At 38.4% G+C, this 13,654-nt stretch overlaps 2 protein-coding genes across 3 annotated transcripts in view; both read right to left on the bottom strand.

Annotated features, from left to right (window-relative positions):
* Positions 1 to 6,210, bottom strand: part of LOC146650877 (cyclic AMP receptor-like protein A) — a 53,581-nt gene extending 47,371 nt beyond the window's left edge. Inside the window, exons 1-2 of one of the 2 annotated variants that reach the window (XM_085384140.1) lie at positions 6,034 to 6,209; positions 978 to 1,030 (exon numbers count right to left, since the gene is read on the bottom strand). In XM_085384140.1, coding sequence (XP_085240266.1) covers positions 978 to 1,030; positions 6,034 to 6,114 — 134 coding nt within the window. In that variant the 5' untranslated portion in view covers positions 6,115 to 6,209. Of the gene's footprint in view, positions 1 to 977; positions 1,031 to 6,033 lie in introns of both variants that reach the window. The other variant, XM_085384141.1, reaches the window with a different exon arrangement.
* Positions 6,211 to 9,468: 3,258 nt separating this feature from the next.
* Positions 9,469 to 11,493, bottom strand: LOC146650876 (mid1-interacting protein 1-B-like). The gene is made up of 2 exons (XM_085384916.1): positions 11,345 to 11,493; positions 9,469 to 11,118 (listed from the first exon to the last, which is right to left on the bottom strand). Exon 2 carries the CDS (start codon positions 10,770 to 10,772, stop codon positions 10,278 to 10,280), a length of 495 nt encoding a protein of 164 aa, XP_085241042.1. The 5' UTR covers positions 10,773 to 11,118; positions 11,345 to 11,493; the 3' UTR covers positions 9,469 to 10,277.
* Between the last annotated feature and the right edge of the window lie 2,161 nt (positions 11,494 to 13,654).

Raw genomic sequence — 13,654 nt, 5'->3', positions numbered from 1 at the left:
TAATGTCATCCACCCCAACACAACCCACATCATCTCCAAAAATGAATGCAAAAAAGATCATCAAGCACTCTTAATTATATTCTATAAATGTTATATGACTAATTCTAATGAGCAGCTTAGCCAAATATGTAATACTGTGGAAAGGCCAGTGACCTATTAAGCAAATTATCACCAACATCAAATACCACTAACACCTACATACTGTGTTGGAAAATATCACTGACTGTACTACATAATGCACTGATGGCCACTTGATTACCTTAATTTATCTATTCATGGATGAGTAAGTAATACTCTTAAAGAAATGTCAAGCAAACAGGATGCAGAAGGGTGATTTTTGGGTTTGATCTACAAGTTTGCTAAGTCTGAGAACACAAGCACTGCAATTTCATTTTCATTGTCAAAGTAGCTCAAAATACTGCAGTCATCCCTCGTGTTATGGAATCTGCCCCATGTGTTGCCTGTTTTGTTTTCTTTTTCTTGTTTGTTTTCAATTTTCATCAAGTCATCAAGTCCTCCTTCAACTCTGTGGCTCTGGTTAAAAGCACAAATTTTAGATCAGTGTGAGCAGTGCAAATGCGATGCATACATCATCCTTTTGTCATCCTTAATTTGAGAAACACCCTTCAACCATGTTTTGAGTATTGACATTGCATAATTTATCCATCAGAGGGCAGTCTGCAACTTCCTTGTCACACCATTGGAACACCAAAAACAAAGCTACCAGTTGATCCATGCAAATCAGGCAGGGTGTAAACAAGTAAATAAACGACACATAAGAAATATTTTTTTTGTGTCTGAAAGAGAAAAATAAAATCAAATTTCTTTTTTATATTGCCAAACACCAATATTGGTAACGGTCTTCAAAATTCTCACATCACTCAGTCTGTATATCTTAAATACTTAGCAATATAGAAAAAATCAACCCCTGAACACAAAGAATAATTTGAGGAAGATATAAGTCAAAATATATTCACCATCCTACTAACGAGAAGGTTCCTGTGGCTCGCTTTACTGTTAAAATCACCCCCTGCAAAACAAAAAAAATGAATCTTATTAGTGTCCAGGTCACGTGCACTAATCATAAAAATATATAAATCATAAATCATATAAACATCTTCAGCTGACTTATGCGTACTCCTTGTAGTGTACTCTGTATGATCTACTGGAAGCACTGGAAAGCACTAGAAGCACGTACAGCATCAGATGTACAAACGCTGTGCCTGATAAGCTCAGGCTACACGTCTGCCATTTGTTCTAGCATGTGTTCTCTGTGTTTGTGTACATAAATGCAAACATGCAAGCTTAAAAAAAAAGAACAGGATTTGCATACACTTATGGCAACCTGGGCATCAAAACTGGAGGGACCTGACACATCTACAGTGTCCATGAACCTATTTTAATGCACTATAAAGAAAGGGTTTCTGAGGAAGCTTTGGGAAATGAAACACAGACACAGCTAGAACCTGACACTCTACATTTTCTGCTAAAAGCTGTGTGCAACCTGAAACTGATCTCAGAAAGCGAAAGAATGATGAGAATGAATTATATGTGAGTCAGTCCTGTCAGTCTGGGTAGATGAACGAGCCAGCAGCAGAAGCCTTGCATACAAAACAGACAACGGCATGTCCGCACAATCCAACATGCAACATCGCTGCACTGGCCCTTTGCACACATCCAACACGTGTGTTCTCGGAAGGGACACATCAACAATAACAAGGAGCTCCTTCGATCAGTCTGATAATCACTTCCGCAAAAAACAAATGCTGCGTCATATCCAGCCCTTTCAAAAAAAGATGGAAATTTACTGCAAAAAATTAAGTCTTCCTTTAATGCATAACTTAGAAGTTAAGACTTTCAAAGGTTTTAAGATAGGAAAGATTTCATTTATTTAAAGGCATATTTTTCAAACATTCTTTTTTGTCTGTGTGGCCTTCCTGTTGTCTTCGTTTCATGTGAAGGACTTCCAATGTAGTACTGCAGGAATGTTAACAACACTCAGGGTACAAAAGCTCATAATTCCATTTTTTTATTTTTTATTTTTCTCCTCATATCATAGTTGTGAGTTTTACCTCTGAGTCTCATTCCTACTAAAAACTGACAAAGTAATGAACCTTCAGTGAAAACAGCCTTATTTTAACATATATGGCTGTTTACTTTGACTATGTAATGAAGGGTTAGACACGGGGGCTGAGTCAGAAAAACCCCCCAACAAATCCTCACAATTAAGCAGCTGGAACAAGAAAGTATTTATTAATTTTCTTATTTGATTGTGTATAAACTATACTGTATTGCTAATTATATTTTTTAATTGATGAACCCATCAGTTAAATACTTAAAGATTTCAGCTCTAAAGGTAATCAACCACACACTGTGTTAAATCCACCAAATTCTTTGCAAAGCATCCAATGTAGCTGAATCCATTCAGAGGGTCGGTGTATATTTGTTGCCATATGTCTCCTTCCACTTATCTTGATCTGGTATTAAATGATGACTTGAATTATTGAGGAAAAAGGCTGTTTATTTTCAAAAAGCCGCAACCAGACTTGATTACTGCTAGACCTGCTCAATTGACAAATCAGTTAAATATAATCTATCTAACTAAGTGAAATAGGCTAAAAGATCTCAAAATACAACACAAGTAACAATCATGCCAGGTGGTGGCCGTGTGATGGTCAGGGGCTGCTTTGCTGCTTCAGATGTTGATGTAATCACAACTTCTGCTCTCTACCATAAAATCCTGAAGGAGAATGTCTGGCCCTGAAGGTCAAGTGCACTTAAGTTATGCAGCAGGACAATGAAGCATAAAACACACAAGCAAGTCCACCTATGAATGGCTCACAAAAAACAAAAATCAAAATCAAATTGCAATAGCCTAATTAAAGAATTAAAATTAAATCTGATTTCACATGACCTCAAATGGGCCGCTCATGCTTGAAAACCCTCCAATGTGTCTGAAAACAAAACATTTCCACAAACTGAAAGGCTCATTGTCAAGGTGTTGCTAAGCCAACAAAAACATGTGCATTAACATCTTTCCCACAATCTTTAATAATGAGAGGATAAAGTAAGAAATCGATGAATAAAAACTGTCCAAAAACTCAGATAGCTACCTTCTTCACTGAGGAACATCTGTATGTGGGTTAGTCAGCTATTTCCCCGGAAATTGCAGTTACCTTTGCATCATTACTGATCTGGGCGCCGCACAAGACAGCCCTACTGCAGCACACTTTATCAAGCGCAGCTGAGCTGCTGCAAGAACTGATGATAACCTGCAGCCTGATACTGCTGGCACACGAGACCCACACCTTCTCACACAAGCAAATTTAGTGTACCGGAAAAAGTACTGATTTTGTCTTTCCAATCTAATCTCCCAAGCTCATGTCAACTTTGGTTTAGGCAGAAAGCTACGCCTGATAAATTTATTTATCAATGACCTTTTAAAGAGTGTACACTCCATACCACCTGTATGTCTAGTGCCTTATAGTATCCAGGTTTGGCACTTGAATTTGCAGAGAGGTGCTGATTGAACCCTCAAGCCGCTTTGGGTTTAAGGTGATTGTTTGCCATGTCTCTCTGTCTCTTTTTTTTGTTGTAAATATTAGCACAGGGCTGATAGATGCTGTTTTAACAGTTGCGCTTTCTGTCTATGTCATAAGGCAGTTCAACACCACTACAGCCCCAAAGCAGCAGAGGAATGACACAGAGTTTGAGCCGCCAGAGTGCAGGGTTTGGCCTTGGATTAGAGATAAGAGGAGCAGTTTCTATGTACCGGTAGCCTACCATCAGACTTTCAATCCAGATTACGCAAAGAACAGAGGGCCAGCAACAGGAACAAAGATGTGAAGTGATATGGGGAAATTTGAGGAGGTTAAACACCAGCAGTATTCTTAATTAGCTTCAAAGGACTGGTGGCAGGCAGAGGAGATTCAGCAGTTCAGACAGATGATGCCCTTTGCCAACCCCCTGCTGAGGAAGAGACTGTTCTTCCTGAAGCAACTGCTGTTGCCATAGTAAAAAAACAAAAAAAACCCCACAACTCTCTGACACATTTTGACACTATACAAACACCATAATATTCAAAGAGGTGGTGGGTTTTGAGAGGGCAATGAACAACAATCAGATATTCAGAATATAAAACTGGATCACTGACCGCAGATATGCTGCCAATATCTGCATAAAACTCTGTTACATTATTCTATCACTGCATAATTACTACTGATGTATTAACATGTTAGCACTACCTTCATGTTGTACAAACATTAACTGCTTCAAACAGACTGAGTAGTTTCATTTATAGGAGGATAAACAGCTGCTGCTAATAAATTAATATTGTGGAGTAAAAGCTACTGAGCCATTCTACAAGGACACTTCTGGTCCCACCCAGGAACTTGAAAATATTCCATGCACAAAATACTAAAACACGCATTTTCTGTGTAAACTACTCTTGCTCTCCAACAAAATGTAAAGTTAGCTTTATAAAGTGGTTCCAAAATATTATTTAAAATACAAAATAGCTCTTGAGAACCCCAAAAATGACCTGTTGTCTTGTCCCAATTTCTTGATGCCCAAACTGCATGTCAAGAGGTAAAATTAGTTATAAATACAATTTTTATGTGGCTTTCATTTCTTCATACATGTCTCTTATAATTGTTAAACAATTTTATTTGACACCAACCTATTTTAAAGAACAGTAATTATGCATGACCCCATGTGCAACCCCGCCACCAAAACCTATTTAGCGTTTAAAAGGAAGAGAATAAACAGTGATATGACACAACAAACAGAATGTGATATGATCGGATCATGTGCGAACACCACGGGTAAAACAAAGGTCAGTCAGTCTTTTGTGTTTCTGTCCTGATCAGATCGAGACTGTCGCTCTAATCAATGCAACTCCGTTACAAAAATAACCAAAACAAGACAAATTATTTTCAGTTTCCTTCCTTTGTTTAGGTAACTCCATTTAGCTGGCATTCTTTCCTCAGAAAGCGCTAATTCTAGGTCTAGCACTACCATAAATAAAAAAAATTTAAAAAACTCACTGCAAATAAATGTTAAAAATTCAGTATATTTAAACCTTGTTATATTATTTTAATTAATAACAATAGTTTATCTCAAATCTCAAAAGCGTTTAATCTATTGCCTCTTTATAGTTTGAATTATAAAATGTATTTGAACAAAGACTTGTGTATACATTGTGAAAATCTGAAAGAAAGAATAAAAGGTGTGACAATTTGAAAAGTTGCTTACATTAATATAAATTAAGCCTTGTCTGAATTTGCATTGAATTTGAATGAGTATTCAGCATAATGATGACTATCTTTTACTTACATTAACTTGGTGGTCAGGATTATTTAATGAATATTTTTCAAAATCGACTTTTTCTAGTTTTGGTAAAGTAAACAAACTTTGTTTTAGTAAACAAGCAGCCCAATGATAGCACACATCATTTAGGCCTAAATGGTTCTCCACGAACGATCCAGCGCTTCCTCAGAAATCTATGAGTGGTGGCACTCATTTAAAAAAGAAAATTTAATTGAGTTGAATGAATTTAAATTCTAATTAACATCTAAAATTACTAAATTGGCTCACGTATCATTTTTATATAGACAAACATATGAACGTACTCTTTCCAAGCCTACGGCTTAGATATAAACTAAGATATGTTAACAATACGTATTGACAGTAGTGTTTCAGTGTAAGGCTGGTTAAGTGTGGGTGAGTGCAGTTATCGTTTAATGAGCCAGTGGACCTCACAGTAGGTTTCTGAAATGACGTTAACGTTGATTAGCCGCAGCTAGCATGGGAGACGCCTATGAAATCGGGTGAAGTGCCAAAGCTTAGCAGCAGGAACCAAGCAGGGGTTAGGTCTTTGTTTATCAACTAATCATTAACTAAAAACAGGATGGGACATTTCTTTTACTCTCTTTTAATCAGCAGAGTCCCCCAGAAGAGAAAAACGGTAAAACGTTTCGCGGCTAACTAGCTAATTAGCCAAAAGCTGAAGTTTAACTGACGTCAACTACTTACGCATTGATAGTCTCCTGAATGAGTGTTAAAAAATATGCAGCGTGAATCGTTACTTATTGACTTTGGATCTGGACTGGCCATATTTGATTCGCAGCGATTTTCAGCCAATTTCGCTTCGATTTGTTTTTATTTTGCTGTAGCTTTCCATTAACTTCCTGTTTCTACCGTGTGCGCAAGGGGACAAAACTGATAGACACTGTTTGCGAAAAAATCGAGTGCAGACGTTTTGTAGCCCATGTTTCTGAAAGCCATACAAAAATATGGTTTTTGAAAAGTACAGTGATGAGGTAAGGTTTTGATCAGGTGTTCTAACCCACTATTATGTATGTTTATATATGTATATATCTGTAAATTTGTATATCTTTTGGTGTGTTAGTGGGGTTATAAATGCAAATACATTCAACAAAGGAAGAATTTATGATGGATGGGGCATAAACAGAAAGAAAAAGTGTTGACGATTAGTTATCAAATACTGGAAAGGGGTGGGATTAAATGAGCTTATGCTTCCTCCTACTCCCTTTTGAACATGCAAGCTATTTATAAGTATTATTGTTTTGTTTTCGTTTTGTTTTGCTCAGTTTTTGTGTCTCTCTTTTCTCTGTTGTTGTTGCACTATTTCAATATGTTCAAAATAAATATACAATACCATACCTCTGTTCTCCAGTTTAACAAAGGGACAACAAAGCGGAAACATTACCTGTCCTGATGTGTTATGGTGAAATGTGTAAGGTTTATATGGCCATAAAAATATGATGAAATAACAAGATTGTTTTTATTATAGCATAACATCTCCCCAAAATTAAAAGAACCTTTACGCTGAGTAAGCTAGTGAATGTTCACATGAACAAAGTTTTGCATTCTTATGTTTATTTAAGCAAGATATCTCATACCAGTTAACCTTTAGTATGCAACTAAGAGGTCGCAAAGTCCCCCATGTCTAACGTGATTATGGGCACAAATAATTAAACAAACATAAACAAGCACAACCCACAAAACATAACCTTGTGATTCCATTAAAGCATGTTGCAGTATTACTGTCTGGTGACTGACAACAAAAGCCTTTCTGGTCGTTTCTGGTAGCCATTTTAAGGTTGAGATTAAGATAAGATTGTACTATCTCAGCGGATGTTTTTACAAACTGCCAGCTCATTTAGACTACTGATAAATGTAGCAAAGCATGTTACCTTTGTCCTTCGCATGGGCAGGGTTTAGATTTTGTGCAAAACCTCTGAGATGTATTTTCAAGGTGTGTATGTTTGGAGATTTTTTTATTTTTGTGGACTAGGCTCTATTTATATGCATTTTAAAGGATGTGTAAATTTTATGTTTCTCTGAAACAAGACAGGCAAGAGAAAATTAAGCAATGTTTTCACTTCATTCCATGTTTTGTGTCTCAATATTGGAGTTGTTTACACATTCACTTAACAACCTAATGATTCCCAGTTCATTCGTAGGAGCAATTTTTCCTTTTGGGACTGCATCAGGAAGAGCATCTGCCATATCAAACAGGCAGAGATACCCAGTGTAGTAGCCATTAGTAGCTTTCTATTAGTTATTGTAGATTTTGTTCATGCATTGCATTGGGTATAATTAAATATACAAGTTAAATAAAAGTAAAAAAAAAATCTTTATTTCAGTTAGCTGTAGAGAGCTTGGCTGCATCACAGAGATGAATGTATTAAGTGCGCTTCATTCCTCAAATGTCACCTTTCCTTTCAAATTGCCTTATTTGCTGATGATTGTGGCTTTTTGTTTTCTGCAGTTCTACACAAGTGTGAATGAAACAGAGAATCAAAGTGGAAAGTGGGTGTGTGCATCTTTGTTGCCCTATTGTTACACTGGAACTCCAGCTGTACCTGCTGGTCTTTGAGGTTGTCACTACCTCAGTGAAGGAAATCTGTTTTCTGGGTGTTACATTAGTGTGTAACACATGTGTAACACATGTGTATATTCACAACAGACTTGGCACTCCTTTTCATGCATTCCAAAATGCTTACATACTGTAAAATGTTAGTTTGATGAAAGTAGTTACAGAGCACACCTAACTGCCACAGGTATTCCCAGACTGCAGGAAAATGCTGATTGAACAATGTAATTTCAAATATTTTTCCATATTTTCTTTCTGTGTCATACACTTAGTCAGTTGGAAATATCCAGAGGAAACAATGAGATTTTAAGAAAAGGAAGTAACAAGTCTTTTTCGACGCATTCAAATACATGTAATATTATCAGCCTTTTATCACACAGAGCCCAGTTGGGTTAAGGTGTTGTCACTCGAAACTTAACTGGCAGGTAGCATTCCTTCTACTTCTACTCTATAACATGTTTTTAAATTCCAAATGGCTGAATGCGATTGTGGTAAATCTGAAGGTCAGAATGCCTTTCTGTGAATCTTTTGGTTTTTAACCTGAGAGGTTATCATAGCACGGACAAAACTGCAGTATTGTTGGGTCAGGCTGCATATGTTGGCACTCTATTGACTGCAAATACAAAAAGATCAACTAATTCCCTTGCTGGTTTTGAGATCCACCTTTCCCCAGAGATTGTCTTTAGAAAATGCAGACAATGCTACAGCGTCATAACCTATTTTTTTCCCCCCAACAACAACACAAATGATCAAAAAAGAAAAAGAAACAAAACAAAAGTGCAGCTGAGCAACAAAATATTTGGGTGTTATGATAAAATAACTCTAACAAAACTCATACTTTATCTGTCACCAGCTGATAAGAGCTCAGAACAATGACTTTACACAACCATCATCACTGTGAGATAACCAGTCGTTTTTAAAAGTCAAGGATTGAAGCTGAATGCAACCAGGAAGTCTGGATGTTTCCGTTCTCTCTCTTTTGTAATGTATAACCTGGCTCTTTCCATCTCTGGATACATGTTCATGTTGCATATTATTTTAAAAAGATGGTTCAAGTTTATAATGCATAATTTGTGGCAACTCTTAACATTACCAACACTCTGAATGTTTAAGAATAGCCTACAGGCTTTCATTGTGATCAAAAGAGGAAAGATCAGTTGTGTTAGGTGTTTAGCTTTAAAGCAAATCCCAAGTAAAAATCAAGAAATAACTCCATTTTTTGCCGTCTTTACTCGATAGTTATTCAATTTGTATAGTATCTGTTCACAAAAGTCAACTCAAGGAACTTTAGATTGTAAGGTAAAGACTCTACAATAATATAGAGAAACCACAACAATCACACAATCAGCAAGTGCCTGGCGATAGTGGGAAGGAAAAACTCCCTTTTAACAGGAAGAAACTGAGAGCAGAACCAGGCTCAAGGCAGGGTGACCATCTGCCACAAAGGTTGGGAGTGAGGGGAGGGAGACAAAACAAAATAATACGCTATAATAATCTCCCACTTTTTATCTAAAATGTAAAACTGCAGTGATTTTACAAAAAGAAAAAACAAAACACAACAAGTGCAATAAGTTTCTATAAAAGTTTATTTTAAAGACAAATATTACCAAGTACAAAAATGGGGCATAAGGTGCATACAAAAGCATCGGCTTAAACTGACAGATGGACATAACAGGGTAAAATTACAATAACTAATGTATCTCATGGAAAACCTCATTATTCTCCATCCAGAAGAATTATCCATCGTTTCCAGTTCATTGACCATTTAGGACATGAGGCGATCATGGGCAGCTACAATAAGCATCTGCCTCCTTCCAAAGAACTTTACATGAGACACATTAGACTAAAACAACAGTCAATACATACAGTTCATCTGAACACACTAACATCATCAGTGTCGCAGATAGGACGCTAAGTCTTTTGTCAGTATCCCTGTCAGTGAGGTGGTTCAGAAGAACAGTCTAAGATCCAACAGACCACTTCTTCTCCAACTTTGAAATAACATCTGGCTCTTAAACATACAGAGTGAGGTAATAAATTACACATTAAATAAAAGGCTTAAATACGTTTCATCTGTGGATCACTTGAACTGAAAGCATTCTGCGTGTGACACTTTGGAGTGCAAAAATATAGTCAAGTGTGATGAGCACGCAAATGCTTTCTCCAAGATCAACACATCTACAGTCAAGACCACAAAGTAGACCAACACCATTTAGGCCTGTAGATAAAAATAGCTGCTTTCTTTTCTACCATTCAAATGTTTGTCCATGAATTTCATCAGTAGTAACAGCAGCAGCAGCATGAAGGCCTATTCAAAGAAGACACTTTTGTCATTCAGTTAACGAAAAGAGTCTGTGCGTCAGAGTTTATGTGGGCTCTACTGGCCCCAACCTCCGATGCCAAGCTCCTTCTTGTAGCGCTTGGTGAGAGAGTTAGCCTGGTCAGTGAGCTTGGACAGCACCATTTGCAGCCCGGTGAGATGGTACTGGAACTGGCTCTGCAGATTCTCGTCTTCAATCTCGTCTTCCTCCTCGGATGAGGCTGAAGAGAGGGAGGACATCGACATCGAGGAGTGAGAGCGAGTGACTTTCATGCTCTCTTTGCGCGTCTCGTCGGAGGTGCCGTGCCTGACTCCCCACTCGATCTCCCCGCGGATAGATTTAAGCAGCTGGTAGTAGCTGTACATGTCCCCCTCGTCCTCCTCTGATTTCAGAGAGCTCATCTGGCTGTCCTCATCCAGCGGGACATCCCGCAGCAGGCTGGGTAACAGGATGGTCTGGTCCATGTTCTTTACGGCCCCGATGAAGCTGTTCATGGCGTTGAAGAGGGAGTTTTTCTGAGTTGTGGTTTCTTGCAGCTGCATCATCATCATCTTGGCGGTAGTTGTTTTTTTCCTCCAAACGTGAAAGCAATGATCCGAATGTCTTGTCTCGCTTTCCTCTCTTCTGTGTGTGCCCAGCTGTAATACCGCGCTGATCGGCTTTACGCAGAGGCTGCTTTTCTGTTAATGCTCCAGCGAAGATTGGCTGCCCTCAAGCAATCATGCGACTTGCTCTGGTAGTCGTGCTCGGTTCTTGAGCTTTATCGCTCAGTTGCTTGCTCTTCTCGATCGTTCTGAAACGCGTCGAAAGCGCTGGGATATATACACACAGGTAGTTTCAAGGCGGTGCCACAACCTGTTTGTCGAGTTCTACCAAGAGTAATCGGACCCAAATGACCTGAAATGGCACAGAGCAGAGAACAGAGGTTTGGCGCTTTCTCTAGAAAAGGCGTGGCTTTATGTTGACAGGTAGACTAGAACACATTCCACAGTAAACCTCAAACACCGATGCAAAGCTCGAGAAAAAGCTCAAAATCGAGTTCAGACGTCAATTAAAGCCCAATACACGCGATGTTTCACGGTGCGTATTTACGCGTAACAATTTCATCCCAAACTTCACTTACTGTGCAACGTGCCGTCCTGTAAACCTACAGTGTACCGCTGTCTTCCGGTAAAAAAGTCGCTGAGATTACATCACCACATCCCACATTCTGTTCCGATGAAGCACACAGCTGAGGCACGTAGGGTGAGGCTGTAGCGTGCGGACCGGTATTATGAATATTCATTATCCAAGCCATCAGCCCATCACTTTGGTTTCCAGGCAAACCAATCATGACCCGGAGGCGGGACAAGTCCGAGTTTGACCAATGAGGAGACGGTAGTCGTGCAAAGAGCACAGAAGCAACACGTGGAAGAAGTCCTTTCAACGATGTATATTTATAGTGTAGTTATTGGAATCCTTGAGAGCTCGACCACGTAGTGCCTGTTTTCTGTATGTGAAAGACACTCCGGTAGAACTGGTACTAATGTAGAGTTACTGGGTTCATGATCTGGAGTAAAAAAGCACAGGCAGCAAGTCTACAGCAGTGACATCAGCAAATTATAAGCAGCAGTATAATAGAAGTATTCAGTGGTTCTTTATCTGTATTAAACGTTAGTATAAGTGTTTACTGTTGCAGGTGGAGGGGGTGTAGCCTGTGTTAAATACTTTATAAAGCTGGGTGTTTCAACGTTGGGGTGTGTCAAGTGCAAACAGTCATTACACAATTAATGCTTTAAGAAAGAGGGGGCAGTAATGTCCTGCAACATCTATCACTCAATTATCTTTGAATTTTAATTCCTTTTTCTCTTTGTGGATCAGGTTTTATTTGGTTTAATAGCACAGGGAAGTTGCCTGGTGTCCTCTTATGCTAATCATATACAGTATGCTTACAGTCTATAATACTGTCAACTTGTTTTTTCATAAAGCAATTTCTTTTTTTGGTGTATTTTGTGTACAAAATACCCATAATAGGCAGAAATACCATGGATACTGTGCATCTATGGCAACAAAAATGCAATTAAAGTAACAAAAAATGTGATTAGAGTACAGGTTTACTCGTTACTGAGTACCAGTCTCACACTAACAGAAATATAACAGGCCTGCTGAACTCCTCTCGGGGTAATTTAGTCCATAAACTAGGTGCAGCGCTGTCAAGGTTTGTGAGATTACGCTTAAAATCTGAACTGTTGCACCAGCCGGTTTCCAGCAGTGGTGGTGGGTAGCTGATTTTCGTCTGCCCTTCAGCTGCTGGTAAACAGGGGAACTCCCACACAGCCCCTGCATCAGAAATAGCCCAGCATTAGTACTTGATACACTAGGTGCACCCGGTGGGAGTCTGAAATCTGAGCTTTGGTAAACACTTCTGGCCAAGGTGAAACTGTACACACATGTTTTCCACATACCACCGTCAGCAAAAATAAAATTCCACCATGTTGACAGGCATTAAATCAAAATGTGTTAAATCAAAACAGGGATAAGCTCATATGAATGATGTTAGGATGTGTCGGAAGTTAAAGCACGGATAAAGGGGTGGCCTGAATCATGCTGTGTGTCTTGGAGATGATGTATGCGGGCACAGTTTGTTCTAGATTCTTTGTAAATGCATCTGCATTCAAGAAGTCTCACTCAGCAAGAATTGTGAGAATGTGAAGACAAAAACCTGTTTGCTGGGTTTCTGTCTCTCTGTGTTTCGTAATCTACCTACAGCTTCTATTTGTTATGTCCCTTGTCATATCGTTTCCACCGCACACCCAGTGGTGGAGGAAGTATTACTAATACCAATGAAACATACTTAAAGTATAAGAATCAAACTACTCACTATGTAAGCAGAAAGGTTGTGTGTCATTATTCTATTGCTCTATAACATATTATTGATTCATACTTATTCATATTAAGCAAAAACCAATTTGTACTTTTTAAAATTATAATGCAAAGGTTAGCATGACAAAATATATTTCCCTGTGAAATGCAGTATGAGCAAAAAGTAGCATATAAGCATTAATGTAATGCTGCTTTTGTTTATTTTTGACTTTCACTGTACTCTGTGTTTTATCATCTGTTTCAGTGCCCTAAACATATAAATAAATATAGCAATATGCAAAAGTATCAAGCCAGCCTTCATTTCTTTATATTTTGCTAGGAAAATGAGAACTAGGCGCAGAGATTTATTGAAATGTGCAAACATGTATGGAAATACAGTACACAAGGCCAAAAGAGAGTCTGTGCAGCTCTGACAAGCTTGAAAATCAATAGTTTGACCACCTTTATTCTTCAACACAGTAGTCTTCAGGTAGAGATCTCTGACATTCTTTAACAATCCTTTTGTTCTGTTCTCTGTTAAAATGATCCACACTGCTTCAGTAATGTTGAGGCCTGTGTTCCGGGGAGGCCA

The sequence above is a fragment of the Rhamphochromis longiceps genome, linkage group LG16 (assembly GCF_057381845.1).
Source record: "Rhamphochromis longiceps isolate RC_006_pf linkage group LG16, R_longiceps_female_GT1.1, whole genome shotgun sequence".
NCBI lineage: Eukaryota > Metazoa > Chordata > Actinopteri > Cichliformes > Cichlidae > Rhamphochromis > Rhamphochromis longiceps.
The sequence above is the reverse complement of the archived record's forward strand: the minus strand, read 5'-3'. Positions and strand labels throughout refer to the sequence as shown.

Bases quoted from the DNA above. Each gene is read 5' to 3' on its own strand.
- LOC146650876 (XM_085384916.1), bottom strand. From the start codon at position 10,772: ATGATGATGATGCAGCTGCAAGAAACCACAACTCAGAAAAACTCCCTC.